Source organism: Microcaecilia unicolor, chromosome 6 (genome assembly GCF_901765095.1).
Source record: "Microcaecilia unicolor chromosome 6, aMicUni1.1, whole genome shotgun sequence".
Taxonomy (NCBI): Eukaryota; Metazoa; Chordata; class Amphibia; order Gymnophiona; family Siphonopidae; genus Microcaecilia; species Microcaecilia unicolor.
In genome coordinates, this window is record NC_044036.1 from 3571653 (window position 1) to 3587167 (window position 15515).

General features: G+C 44.7%; 1 protein-coding gene across 6 annotated transcripts in view; it reads right to left on the reverse strand.

Moving 5' to 3' along the window:
• SZT2 (SZT2 subunit of KICSTOR complex) overlaps positions 1 to 15515 on the reverse strand; it is a 484798-nt gene that overhangs the window by 36471 nt on the left and 432812 nt on the right. For all 6 annotated transcript variants that reach the window (XM_030207429.1, XM_030207428.1, XM_030207430.1 and 3 more), the window contains 3 exons: positions 5296 to 5509; positions 3830 to 4013; positions 1587 to 1709 (listed from right to left, as the gene is read on the reverse strand). In XM_030207429.1, coding sequence (XP_030063289.1) covers positions 1587 to 1709; positions 3830 to 4013; positions 5296 to 5509 — 521 coding nt within the window. The remainder of the gene's footprint in view (positions 1 to 1586; positions 1710 to 3829; positions 4014 to 5295; positions 5510 to 15515) is intronic.

Here is a 15515-nt window from a genome sequence, read left to right on the forward strand (position 1 = left end):
GACCTTAGCATCAGGCAACTATGATGTGGATTATTCAACCCAGTGTGCATCACTTTGCATTTGTGTACATTAAATTTTATCTGCCATTTTGACACCCAGTCTTCCAACTTCCTAAGATCCTCCTGCAGGTGATTTAAGAGCTTTGAATAGTTTTGTGCTATCAGCAGATTTAACCTCACTTATTCCCATTTCCAGATCATTTATAAATATGTTGGGCAGCCTGCATAGGCCGTATGGTCTGTATCTGCCTTAATTTTTCTCTGTTTTATGTTAAATAGCACCAATCCCTGTACAGATCCCAGAGGAACTCCACTAGTCACCTTCCTCCATTGAGAGAAATGGCCATTTAACCCTACCCTCTATTTTCTCTCTTTTCATCAGTTCCCAGTCCACAAAAGAATATTGTCTCCTATCCCATGGAGAAGGGAAAATATAGATCTATGGCAAACGGAGCGGAAGAGTAGCCTAATGGGTAGAGAAATGGACTGAGAACTAGGACAGCATAATTCAAATGCAACTCTTTGTAATCTTGGGGAAGTCAATTAACTCTTCAGTGCCTCAGGTACAAACTCAGATTTGAGCTCTCCAAGAACCAAAAAAAAAATACCTACTGTACCTGAATGTACACTATTTTAATAGCTTTCAGGAAGTATATAAGAAATCAAATAAATAATAATAATTTGGGCCTGCACTACTTGACAGGTGGCTGGAAGGCATAGGGGGAAGCACAACTTGAGACCCAAGTGGTTTGGGCTGGACCTGGGGACTCACCTCAAAGAATATAACGAGCATCTACTTGGCAGGTTACCTCCCCCTTCTGGGCATTGTAACTTCTAAGATATAAAGGGAAATTCATTTCAGATGTTACTTACCTGTCTACCATTTGGGATGAAACTGCTGTCGTATGAGGAAAGGCTAAAGAGGTTGGAGCTCTTCAGTTCGTAAAAGAGACGGTTGAGGGGAGATACGATTGTTGTAGAACGGGCAAAAGTGAATCGATTTTTTACTCTTTCAAAAAGTACAAAGACTAGCAAGTTATGTGGAAATACTTTTAAAACACATAGGAGGACATATGTTTTCACTAAATGAACAGTTAAGCTCTGGAACTCGCTGCTGGAAGATTTGGTAACAGTGGTTAGCGTATTTGGGTTTAAAAAAAGGTTTTGACAAATTCTTGGAGGAAAAGCCCATAGTCTGTTACTGAGATGCCACTGCTTGCCATGGGATTGGTAGCATGGATTGTTGCTACTAACTGGGTTTCTCCAGGTACTTGTGACCTGGATAGGCCACTGTTGGAAACAGGATATTAGGCTAGATGGACCACTGGTCTGACCCTGTGGCTATTCTTATAAAGGCTTACCTGTACTGTTTTGCAAGTCACTTGCCAGCTCCTATCCTGAAGTATTCTTTCAATGGTCTCTGCACCAACATCTGTTGTACGATGCCCTAGTAAGGGCACCATATAAGTGAGGCGTAAGTATTTTCAATAAATACACACACACATATATCAGGCCCTGTTCATCGCTTATGAAAATTATGGTCTGCCTGCAGTTCAGAGTTACACTGAAAGCATTTCTGATACTTACCTCAGGATGTTTCTCTCCATCTCGGATTGCTCCTCGAAGGGCAGAGCACTGTGACACACCAACAGGGACACATCAAAGTCATCGTGATGACGAAGGCCTTCAGAGTCCTTGTAGGATCCCGAACTAGAAAAGAAACAGGACAAAAGTATCATGAGTGGTGAAAGGCAGAAGAGAATGGTTAGCTTTACGATGGACAAAGAATCAGGGTCAATATATAATAGTTTCCTTTTTAACCATTCCAACCCACTCATGATTTCATATACTTCTATCTTATCTCCTCTCTCATTTCTCTCTAACCTGAAGCATCCTAATCTGTTTAGCTTTTTTTCATGAGGGTGGGGTTCTATCCTCTGAATCATTTTTGTCTTGCTTCTCTGAACATTTTTTTAGTTCCGCTATATAGTCATGCGAGACGGCTGTGCAAAAAATGTTAAAATTGTAGGCAAATTTTTGAAAATTCTGTGTACAATATTTTAAAATTCTACAAAACTCTGAACAGTTTATTTGTAGTGTTTATGAATTAAATTCCACTATCATCTGGTCTGAAAATGACCTCTTGCCTTTTCCCTTTTCAGGCTCCAGCCTTTACAATACAATATTTTTATTCCACTGCACACCTATTAGGCCCAGAGCGGCCAGTTCTAGTGAAATTACAGCAAATCCATGTTAACAACTAATTAAAAAATGTACTCTACAAGGAAGTTTTCAAAAATGCCCTGAATCTCAGATAACACTGGTTCAGTTCCCCGTTCACTCTAACTCCCAGCAAGACCCCAAATTCTGTCTGCCTCCAAAGTACTATCCCGCATGCAATACCCCCGCTCTCATTCTCTCTTTCCCTAGGTAAATACCCCCTCCCTCATATTCTTTCTGCCTCAGGCACCACCCCCCACCTTTTACTATTTCTCCTCTCTTCCCCAGTTATCATTTTATCTCTCTACCACAGTCTCAGCTTGCTCTTCCCCCATTCCCACTGGTCAGATCGAGCCAGTCCAGGTTTTACTCCCATTGCTTTCAATGGAAGTAAAATGTGGACTGGCTGAATCTGTCCTCTTTTTTTCTGGTGCTATATGGTAACCCTGCTTGGCACTGCACTATCTCAGCTTTTTTTGCTGCTGCTCCCATCTCCATGGCATTGTCAAATTTTTCGCTGCCCCACTCCTCCATGGCAACCACAGCTACTGGTATCACCTACTCTCCTCAATCTCTCTTCCCTCCTCTGAAGAGACTGTGTGGCAAGAGCAGGAGAAGTGGAGGACTGCACACTGGGCTGTTGCTTCTCCTTCTGCCAGCCTACACCCAAGAGTCCATGTATGGCTCTGTGGTTTTGAAATGAACGGTGGGGTCTAGGCCAGTAGAGGAGGGGAAATGGCCCTTGTGTGTGGGAGGGGGGGAGAGAGAGAGACTGAGGAGAGCAGCTGATGCCAGGACCTGCAGCTGTGCTGAATTCCCCAGGTGTCATTATATCCTTTTAGAGATGTGGTGAGCAGAACTGCACAAAGCACCCACAGACCAGTCCCACCCTCATATCTATACAGACGCATAATGATATTCTCAACTTTGTTCTCATTCTTTTACAATAAACCCTAACATTTGTTTTGTTTTTTGTTGAGTGTGGCCTGAAAATGCCAGCAATACAGAGGCATTATAGTATTCTCGGTCTTATTTTGCATCCTTTTCCTAATGAGGACCGAGAAAGCAGAGGAAAAGAAAATAAGGGAGCAACACATTAGGGTTAAGGAGAAAGACTGAGAGGGGTTGAAAGGCAGGAGGGAGGGAAAGTTAAAGATAAGAGGAAAGGGAGGTTGAAAGAGGTAAGTAAAGAGATGAGAAGTGATGGTATGAAGGGGAAGAAAGCTAAAAATGACGGGCAGGTGGTGCTATGTTACTCGCAAATGATAAATTGAGGAAGGTGAGGCATGCTATAAATGAGAACAGCATCTTTTTCGATTGCTGGTCCACAAATTTGGAACGCTCTACCAGGTTACTGAAGATTGTGCAACTGTTTGCTAAAGGTCTGAAAACCTCTCTCTTAGTGAAGGCCTGGGAGTGGTACCTTTGTGATGGATTGTGCAGGGTCAGTGTGTTTTGTTTGTGATTCTATGATCGTGTGCTTTATTTTTGTACTCTGTTTAAATAAATAAAATAAATGAGTTAAGAGGGGTGAGAGAGTAGCATCCACTCCTCCACTAGTGGTTAAACACAAAAGGAAAGAAAGCTGATCCAAAAATCCTTCCACTGACCTGTTCCAGACCGAGACAAGTGCGTACTCATTCTGATCACTGCTCTGCATCTTCTTCCCATCGCTGCCCACTGCCAGTGGCTGGGACATGCGCACTGGCTTCATCTCATATGTCTTGGCATGGTCAGCAATGTAATTGTACAGCTGGTGAGCTCCTATCATGTTGGTTGCTAGCACCAACATACCTATGGAGGACAGAAAGCAGAGTCAGCGGTCACAAGCACATCCAAAGCCTTCTACACAGGCACATAGATCAAATTCCTTTCCACCACAACGCCTTGGAGATGTCTATTCAGGTATTTTTCTAGTGCAGTAGCAAAATCATCTCCCTGCACACTTTTACAAACACACTCCATGTAACACAGTGATGCCCTTGTGCATGCATGAATGAATCCTCTTGGTACATGACCCACATGTCAATGCCAGGCTGAGGTTCTTTGGGCATGTGACGTTGGTGTGCACACTGGGTGACTCAGAAGCTTAGAGCCGCAGACAGTTTCAGTTTTTGCAGACTACTGGGTAGTATGGTTTCTCCTGCACCCAGCACCTCCAGTGAGAAACACCGAGGTCCAACCTTGGAGAACCTCCATTACCCATCATTCAACAAAACTCAAAAGCTCTTCTGACAGCTCCTAGGTAACGTGCTAGAATTATTCTATAACTTCCAAAACAAGGGGTGGTTTACTTCTTTATCCAGTGAAAAAGATTGTCATCTGAAAGCTACCTGGTTCCCACCTACGATACCCCTTCCTAAATCCCTAGAGAGAAACTTAAATGCTTATCAGAAACAGAATTCCTACAGGTTGAAGAGAAAGCAGAAAAAGGGAACAGCTGGCTCCTCCATCAGTGCTGTGCCTGGAGCACAGTGACCTGCATGATTTGTTTAAAAAGAACAGGAGAAGGGAAGCAACTGGAAGAGAACATGGCAAGGACGGATCCACAAGACACGGCAGAAGAAAGAAGCAGAAAAACTACAAGAAAAGATGAGCACACAGACTGATCCAGGAGAGTAGGGCAGACAGAAAGAGAAGCAGATACAAATACAAGAAACGATGGATGCAAGGATTGATCCAATAAGCGGAAGGAAAGGACCGAAAGAATTGGAAAGTAAACTACAGTGATGCTCCTTTGCAAGTATGAGTGAGTAGAAGAAACAGCCTTACAATGAACAGATATTGAGGATTTCACTACATTTCATTAAAGTGTTTCCTGCTCTGCAGAACCCTGTTTAGTGCACGCCAGCTTTTACTCAGTAGGGACACATTATCTTCACAAGGACATGCACTGATTAACCCAGTCAACAGACATATCCAGAGGTAGGTAGCCAGCCAGTCCAAGACATGGAAAATGCAAGCAATGGAAACCATAGGAAGAGAAGAGACATCAGGAACAGGAATGGCAGTGATGGTCTCGCTATAATTACTGGTGCACCTTGAAGCTAAGTAAACAACTCAATGTGTGTCATACCTTGAAAGACATGGTTGCGTCCAAACTTGGGGATATCAGGGTGGTGAGCGATGAAGTCATCCAGGAAGCTAGTGAGGTGGTAACCTTGCCGCAGGCTCATATGGGAGCCCAGGAGGTACTGATGCACAATACGCAAGTGGAAGTCATAGCTGAACGAGTGCACATGCATCAAATCTCGCACCTTATCACACTCCTCCGTGAAGAGCATGGACAACTGCAAAGGGTCAGAGAGAAATATAGCAGTGAGATGAAGAAATACCACCAAAGACAATCTCTCTCCATTAGTCCCACTGTGGTCCTTCAGAAAGCCCAGATAACCAAACAGGGCATGGCAAGACTGGTCCCATGAGTTACTGTCTGTAAACTTTGCAGGTTATGAGAGTCTTGCCTCCTTCACCTTTTGAGCATAGAGGTTGGAAGACTGTCTCTTCCTCTTCCCCAGCCATTAAAAGACTAAAAAAAATTAACTCCCTGTCTCAAAGGCTGTGATACCAGCCCCCCTTGCCTCTGGGTTGGTTAGGCATAGTGAGACTAGCCCCTTCCTCACCCACAATCAAGGGCCAGGAGACCAATCTTCTTCCCAGAGTGCTTAGAGACCAGCTCCTTGACCATTATGATTAAGGGCCAGGGACTGGCTCTTTCCTCCATATGCATTTATAGCCCAAAAGATGCCCCCCCTTTCCTATGCACATAGAACAGCCCCCCTCCATCATGCACTCTCAGAAGCAAGGAATGATCCCCTCTCCTTCCACCCTGTATTCAGAGACTGACATATAGTATCTCCCCTATCGTTACAGGCCAAGAGATTGTGTTCTGATTGCCCCCCTCCCCAGCTGCATCTCATAGTTGTTTTCATTCTCATAATTACTGTCACTGATCAGTCAGTGTTCTGGTACCAAGTGTCTGAACAGACAAAGGAAGATAGCTTCCAGAAGCTGCTGACATTGTGCGAGTTACACTGGGCTAGGCAACATGTCCAAAACAGAGAAGGGTGTGGAAGGAGGAGTAGGGGAAGATGACAGAGAGGAAGAAGTAATTCAGGAAAGGAGATGGGGTGTCATAGAGGGTAAGAGGCCAGGGACAGCTTCTAAGGTTAGCACACAGTATGGCCCTGCAAATCAGCAATTACTGGTAGTCACCTGAGAAGGAAAAGTGATTAACAATGTAAAATGAAGAACCTGGAGCAGCTTCCCAGCACAGAAAACACCAAAAGCATAATTTGAGCAAGTCCCAAACAAAGCCACCAGCACTGCATTAACCGTCAGGATGATAAAGAAAAGGTCTCTCCCAGGTTCTTTTGACAGATAAAGAGACCCTCGGCACTTCTCTGTCACTTGCTACAAGTTTACTTGGGCCTGGAATAAGTGAAGGAGACCCTGGGAAGAGTGTCATAAGCAACACCCAAGGTAAATACAAAAACTGAGGCAGAACTTTCATATTAGCTGGGGCCTCAAGCTTTCTTGCGGCAGGGCAGAGAAGTCTCCCCAAACTAATTCACATGGGGCAGCAATGAGGGTTTAGGTGAGACTCTAAACGATGGGGCATCTCTACTACTAGCTCCAAAATCAAACGCAGAAATAAATTCTGAAGCATATTCAGGAGTACTCGCCTTAAAACAAGGGTAGTAGATATTTCCCTGCTTTTCTGGTTGAATTGCCTTTTTGTCATTAAGATGAAATCGGGTACATGGCACATGATGCTGAGTGTCTATTGGGTGAGGTATTTCTGATATATAATGCTGTGGTTAATGACACCGACATATACTCTTGATATGATACCCCAATCCATACCAAGCGAGATGGTCCTGGTACATGACACCGATTTATATATGCTGGGTGTGCTGGGATTATTGTAGCACCAGGAGTTCAGAGCTGCAGATGGTACACATTTCTGTAGACTGTAGAGTATGTGGTTGGGTATGAAAACGTGAACTATGATTTTTCCTGCACCATACACTCCAGTAAGAAACAGAGGTCTATAATAACCCCCTAACCTTGGAGAGCCTGCATTACCCATGTTTATCATTTAACAAGAAATACAAAAACCTTCTTATAATTATTCTTTAATTTCCAAAGTGAGAGGTCATTTACGTTTTATCCAGTGAAAAGATTGTCATGGGATTCTGTACTTAAAAAGCTAGCTGGTTCCTACCTACGACGATCCTTCTTTCTAAATCCCAAGGCTACCAAAAACCAAACTCCTACAGGTTGAAGACAAAGCAGCCAAGCAGAAAAAGAGAAGAGCTGGCTTCTCCTTCAGTGCTGTGTCTCGAGTCTGGAGCACATGCATTATTTGTGTAAGAAGAGCAAGAGAGGTGAAAGTACCCGACTAGAAGATGGCATGGACTGATCCAGGAGAATGGGGCAGAGAGTGAGAGAGAGAAGCAGGAGAATCCACAAGAAAAGATAGCTACATGGACTAATGCAGAAGATAGGAGATCTTATGAGTATGCTAGAAATTAAGTTGTAAAGAACAAATATACAGAGAACTTGGGAGTATGAAATGGGGAGAGAACCCTGCTGTATAGGGAAGGTGGCAACCATTTTTCTAATTCTGCTGTTTAAACAATACACTTCAAAATGCATTAAAGTGAGAATTTGTTTGCTGGTCTACACAACATACACTGCACTTTCCATACGAAAGAACAACGAGAGAAACATTCAAATAAAGCACAAAAAGTCTTTTCATCCTTTGGCTCAGTACTTGGAAGTCCCTTCTGCAGCAATGACAGCCATGAGTCGTTTAAGGTGAGTGTCTATTGCTTTGCACAGCAGGGATGATTCAGTTTTAGCCCATTCTTCTTGGCAGGAGACCTCAATATTTTTCACGTTGGTGGGAGACTGCAGGCTTCAAGTCTTGCCATACACTGTGTAGCGGATTCAGGTCTGGCCTTTGAAGACACTCATTTTCTTCTGGCTGAGCTTTAGTGCTTAAGATCAGTGTCCAGCTGAAAGGTGAATCTTCTCTAAGGTGTATGAGACAAATAGGTTTTTCTCCAGGATCTGCACGTACATTGATTTGTCCACCTTTCTCTCAACCTGTCCCCGCTACTGCATACTATCATCCCCACCCATACTGCTTAGTATTGAGACCAAAAAGTTCACTTTGAAAACATCAAACCTTTTCCCACATGTGTGCAGCGAGTGACTCCCCTGTTTCTTTGCAAATGCTATGTAGCACGACAGGGCTTTTCTTCAGCAGCGACTTCCTTCATGACACTCTCCCAACATGAAATTACTGAACAATCGACATTTTCCCAGGTATCAGCCAGAGGCCTCTTTGCTTCTTTTAAAGTAATATTAGGAATCACTGTGACCTTCCTCAGTTGTTTCCTTAACTCATAGCTGCTGACTTTGGCGAACCAGCCTGACTGAAGCAGTCTCTTTGTAATGATGGATCCAACAGTACCCCCTAGAGATATTCAAACACAATGAAATTTGCTTATAGCCTTCCTTCCGCCCCTTAATCTGTACCTTTGTATAATTAACTATCTTGGACTTCTTTTGGCAGCTCCTTGTTTATTACGTTTAGACCTTTGCTTCAAATTAATTTCATAGAAAAGAACCAGCTTGAATCTTTGTCTTGGAGTAATCTAATCAGTTCATCTACTGTAATTTGTCACGGGTGGGTTCTATTTAACTTATTATGGGCCTTGTTAAGGCAGTTTCTGAAACTGGAACTAACGGATTTGCTGTGACAAAGAAGGTAAAGCTCTGGGAGCAACAGGTTGGTATGTGTGTCCAGGGCAGGAGCATAGCCAGCCAGCCACTCAAGTTTGGGTGAGCAGGAGCCCAAAGTGGGTGGGAACAACCATCTGACCTCCACCCCCCTCCCCCTGCCCCTCCCCCAGATGATCAGGGGGGAGGAGCGGTAATTTAATCCCATTCCCCTGACACCCCGGTATCTTTAAATCCTTTAGTTCTTCACCAGCACCAACTCATTCCCCTTGCTCGTGCTAGCTCTGAGCCTTCCCTTCGACACAACTTCCTGGTCAGGAGGTTGCTTCAGAGGGAAAGCTCGGGTCAGCATGAGCAGGGGGAATGTGTTGCTACTCACTGCCGGTGAAGAACTAAAGGATTTAAAGGTATTTAGGGGGGGGGGGGTCAGGGGAGTGCAGTTAAGTGATCCCCAATCTCCTGGAGGGAGAGGATACTGGGGGACTTCAGATGGCAGGGTTCGGGGATCTTCGCCAGCCACATCATTGCTGGGTGGGCCTGTGCCCACCTGTGACTATCCACTGGTTCTATCTTCTGTCCCTTAGGCTCTCTATCTAACTTTATTTGCTGTTAACAATAATCTGCAGAGATTCTGTAAAATATGTTAGTTTATTCAGCATAGCAACATAATAACGCATAAGCAAGCTCCTAGAAATAGCACTGCGACAAATCTTATGTTGATAAACAAAATCAAAGCAGCAAATATTCTTTAATCCAAAACACCAGCTTGGTTTGGTTTACACTTCACAGAACAAATAACATTATCTAACCAACCTCTGATCAATGGGAGATTACATAAACCAGGCTTGTCCAGATTCAGTCCTTGAATTCAATAGGGATATCCTGAAAACTTGGCCTTATTGCAGCCCTCAAGGACTGAACTTGGACAAGCCTGACTTAAATCAAAAAGCCATATGACTTTTGAGTGGGAGGGTCTGTGTCCAGGATCATCTCTAGAATTTTCCTTACACCGACTCTAGATGACTTGGTATTACTAAGCAGAGATACAGAGGTGGACAGATAAACAGAAAAATACTATGTCCAGTGAAGTCTTTGAGTCACAGGCTTCCTACTGAAAACGGCAGCTCAAAATTAATTGGTTATAGGAATAAGTAGCGGCAGGATGACAAAGCAATAGAAAGAAATCAAGCAAAGCAACATATTTAAAGAACAGCAGAAAGCACCCCATCTTCATCTCCAAAAAGCAGTTGGTAAGTTTCATTAATCAGCACTGTTTCTTCAAACTTTGTTAAGTCTTTGGGATCGGTTGCATAGAAGACAGTAATCTCGTGCCGATATTCAAGATACAGTGTCTCTGCTGTGGAACTCCAGAGTCCAATATTTTCTTTTTCACTGTTATTTCTCCACAGATAAACACTAGCTTCAGTCTGAGCTGGTACACAGTAGAGGAATAAACATGCAATCCATGAGCTTTCAAATCTAGCTTGGCTTAGTTTAGACTGGTTCTGTGATACCCATAAAATGGTGGTACAGGTCACACCCTACAAAGCCTTATGCAATTGAGACTTTTTGGTTTCTCATTCATTTGTTAAAATTGCCTTTTTTACAACATACATCAAAGCGATGTACAATAAAATTGGAAAATGAAAAGTACTCCATAAAAAATAAAGGGAAGATTTTCTAAACATTCAGAGACGTAATTGTAAAACCATGTCATTGACTGCTAATGTTTCTACTACTACTACTTAACATTTCTAGAGTTCTCTCATGTGCAGCTACGTCAGTAAGGGTCTAAACTAGGTTAAGGCCTGAGAAAACAAAAAAAAAAAAGTTTTCAGGCCAATTTTAAAATTCTTAAAATATTTGCATAATTGCACAACGAAACCATAACCCGCAACAAACATTATATAACTCTTCTTCTCTCAATTCTATTACGGGTCTGTAACACATACATCTCATTCTCTACCACTTCACTCTGTGTTTGTTTCATCACCGGAGGCGGCTTATGCCTCATGGTACTATGTAAGCCACACTGAGCCTGCAAATAGGTGGGAAAATGTGGGATACAAATGCAACAAATAAATAAATAATTATTCTTTCAAGCTGAAAGTTTACGGTATGTTGTGTAGATCAAACAAATTCCAACTTTAATGCATTTTGAATTATATTTTTTTAGACAGAAGAATGTGAAAAATGTATAGGGTATGAAGACTTTACAAGGCGCTGTGCCCATAAAGAAGTTAGTAAGAGGCACAAAGGGAACCGGTGTAAGTACGAGGAAAGTGAGAGAGAATCAAGTTACTTACCTAAGTAGCTGTTCCCCATGGACGGCACGATACAGGTTCTCACAGCACGGGTGATATCACGCATGACAAGCTACTTCAGCTTAGTAGAACTAAATGTTTTGATATGCCTCAGTGTGGGTTCCCATCTGCTGCTCTTGCTCAGAACCACCTTACCTTATTAGAATACAAGTCCTTGGGGAGGTGGGTGGGTATGTGAGGATTTCTATCTCTCTGTCCACAGAGAAAATTTCCTACAGTTAAGTAACTTGGTTTTCTCCAAGCACAAGCAGGATCAGTGGCGTAGCCAGACCTGACTTTTTGGGTGGGCCCAGAGCTAATCTTGGTGGGCACTATGTATATAGGTCACTATGTATATAGGTATGAGTAGTGTTTCTTGGGATACTACAAAATAATGCCTTAGAATGCACTTGATGATGGATTTCTACATAGTCTGCCCAACAGCTGCCCTGCATCAATATAAACCACGCACATACTTAATGGAAAAATTGATATTTGTAAATATAGTTACATTATGCCATATCAAACCTGACCAGACATAAGTCTACTATAATGGCAAACATCTCAATGCACATGACAGGATCCTGCATTATAATTACAGCAATGTCATATACCAATGTATTCAAATTCTGGTAGCACCTCAGTAATAGCAACAAAAACAAGTCACTGCCAGGTACTTTGTGAAGTAACACTAAATCCTGCAAAGAGGCTTCTTAGAGCCTATGTTGTAAACCTTAACACCAATTCCAGTAACAATACCTTGCAAAGGCAGCAGTATACAGAACACCACTATGCATTCCATTGGAAAAGCCAGAGAAGTTAGACTCATAGATCCCCACACAAACCACTTGCCAGAAGAATTTCTCACCTACTCAGTCACATGCAGAACACAGACCAACCCTCATCAATTACAAAATAAAGGACCAAAATTTAGAAATTGTCCTGTAACCCAGCATCAGCACTTCCCTTCCCTACCCCCATCCATCCCTGTAGCTCAGCATCAGCCGTTCCCTTCTCTACCTTAACCCTCCCCAATCTATCCCCATAGCCCAGGATCATCCCTTCCTTTCCCCACCATCCATCCAATAGCTAGGCATCAGCCCCTCCCTGTAGCTGAGCGTCAGCCCTGTCCTACCTCTTACCCATCCCCCTATGGTCTGGCATCTCTTTCCCCCACCCTAAAGGACACCAGCATTTTATATAAGACAAAGGTCTTATATATAATGCCTTTATTTTGTTTTTTTTTTAATATCCTGGACACTGCAGAGCCCACCTTCACCCAGAAACCCACCTACATTAGATTTAAAATTATTTTTTCTTTTAACTTTTAACCCAGGCACTGCAGAGAACATCCCTACTTAAAAACCCACCAAGGCACCATGACAAATATGCAGCCTTTTTAAAATTTTAACATGGGTACTATTAAAATTTATTGATGGTGGGTCTGGGTGGGCTCCTGCTGCCTAGGGGGGAAAGGTGAAATTAGATCTTACCTGCTAATTTTCTTTCCTCTAGACCCTCCAGACCGGTCAAGACGCTTGGGTTATGCACGCCTACCAGCAGAGGGAGACTGAGAACACAAAAACTGAACCAAGCATAAGCCAGCAGCCAACCCCCAAGCAGCCAGTAAATCCTTAACAAAGCAAAACGCAACCAATGAAAAAAACCTAAACTATAACCCCGAAAGGTCAAAGAACCCTGTACTCAGAAACAATTCTTGGTAACGTGCTTCAAATAACCGAACGCCACAGCGTTGCGGTCCTTTTCTGAAACCCAGAGGAAAACAACGGAACTTCAGAAACCCAAAGCTCCCAATTTAGAGTCCTATCAGCAATAGCAACATAGAAATGTCCATATCAATCATCTCTCAAGCACACTAGGACAAAGCACCAGAAATATACACAGTGGGAGGGTTCTTGACCGGTCTGGAGGGTCTAGAGGAAAGAAAATTAGCAGGTAAGATCTAATTTCACCTTCCTCAGCGACCCTCCAGACCGGTCAAGACGCTTGGGCAGTACCAAAACAGTAAACATCTAAGGGCGGGAACTTTGCACCCCAGAAGTCAACACTGCCTCCCCAAAACTGGCATCCTGCCTGGCCTGCACATCAATTCTGTAATGCTTCACAAATGAATGCAGTGAGGACCAGACCGCCGCCCTGCAAATATCCTGCGGCGGCACTAAACCACTCTCTGCCCAGGAAGAAGCTACTCCCCTGGTTGAGTGTGCCTTTAGTAAGTCTGGCACCCTATGTCCCTTGAGCAAATACGCAGAAGAAACTGCTTCTTTCAACCATCTGGAAATTGTTACCTTAGAAGCCGCAGCTCCCTTCTTAGGTCCTCCATACAACACAAACAATCTATCCGAAGACCGAAACTCTCGCGTCCTGACTAAATAAGAATGCAAAACTCGACGGACATCCAGCTTAGCCAAACGGCGCCGAGAAGAATCTCCGAACCTATCTCCCAGAACCGGTAAAGAAATGTCCTGATTCACATGAAAGGAAGAGACCACCTTAGGCAAAAAAGACGGGACCGGCCTCAAAGACACCTTTTCCTTAGAAAAAGTCAGAAAGGGCGCCCGACAAGACAAAGCCTGCAACTCCGAAACTCGCCGAGCCGAAGTAATAGCCACTAAGAACACTGTCTTCAACGTCAGGTCCTTCCAAGTACTCGTAACCAAAGGCTCAAAGGGCGGTCCCACCAAAACCTCCAAGACCAAGTTCAAATCCCACGGCGGAACCACCGAGCGAAGAGGAGGACGAATCAACTTCACCGCTCGCAAAAACCGAACCACATCGGGAACAGATGCCAAGGAAACCCCCCGGATCCTACCCCGGAAACAAGCCAAGGCCGCAATCTGCACCTTCAAAGAAGAAAGAGCTAGACCTCTGTCCACCCCATCCTGCAAAAACTCTAACACCTGCGGAAGAGAAGAGTTCCAAGGGGAATAAGAACGATCCCTACACCAGTTCTCAAAAATCCGCCACACTCGGACATAAGCAAAGGACGTGGACTGTTTACGAGACTGCAACATAGTCTCAATTACTCTAGCTGAAAACCCTTTCTTCTTCAACCTGTCCCTTTCAAGAGCCAGGCCGTAAGCGAGAATGGAACCGGGTCGGGCATTACGATAGGGCCCTGCACCAACACCACCGACCCGTCCAACCTCAGGGGACCCTTGATCGCCAGCCGCACTAGATCGCCGAACCATGGACAACGTGGCCAATACGGAGCCACGAGGATCACCGTGCCGACGTATCGCTCTATTCTTTGAACTACGCGCCCCACTAGAGGCCAAGGAGGGAACACGTACAACAGTTGACGCGGAGGCCATGGAAGCACCAGAGCATCGATCCCCTCAGACCGAGGGTCCCGCCTCTGACTGAAGAACCTGGGTACTTGAGCATTGCTGGCTGTTGCCATAAGATCTACCACCGGCAGTCCCCACTCCATCACCAGCCGATGAAACAGCGGACGATGCAGCGACCACTCTCCTGGATCCAGAGTGTGCCTGCTCAGAAAGTCCGCCTGGAGATTGTCCACTCCGGCCACATGACCTGCGGAGAGACTCTGCAGATGAAGCTCTGCCCATTGCATCAACTCTGCAGTCTCCTCGGCTACATCACGACTCTTTGTGCCCCCCCGATGATTTACATAAGCTACCGCCGTGGCATTGTCGGACAGCACCCGAACTGCCTTCCCGGCGAGAAGATACTGCAGTGCCTGCAACGCCAACCGGATCACCCGAGTCTCGAGCCGATTGATCGACCAGAGGGCCTCCTCCGGCGACCAGAGACCCTGTGCCACCTGACCCAGACAATGTGCTCCCCAGCCTGCCAGACTGGCATCTGTGGTCACCACAATCCAATCCTGAGAATCCAAAGGCATCCCTCTTTCCAGATTCGGAGTATGAAGCCACCACCGCAGACTGGTTCGCACCGCCTCCGGCAAGAATAGTCTGACCTCCAAACTCTGAGACTGCGGAGACCAACGACCCAACAGCGCCAACTGCAACTGCCTCATGTGAGCTCTGGCCCACGGCACCACCTCTATCGATGCTGCCATCAGCCCCAAAATCTGAAGATACCCGTGAGCTGACGGGGACCGCTTGGCAGAAAACTGACGGATCAGCCCCTGAATCTTGGCAATCCGAACGGGTGGCAGAAACACCAGGCCCCGCACCGTATCGAAACGAACCCCCAGATATTCTAGAGATTGAGACGGAACCAGATGACTCTT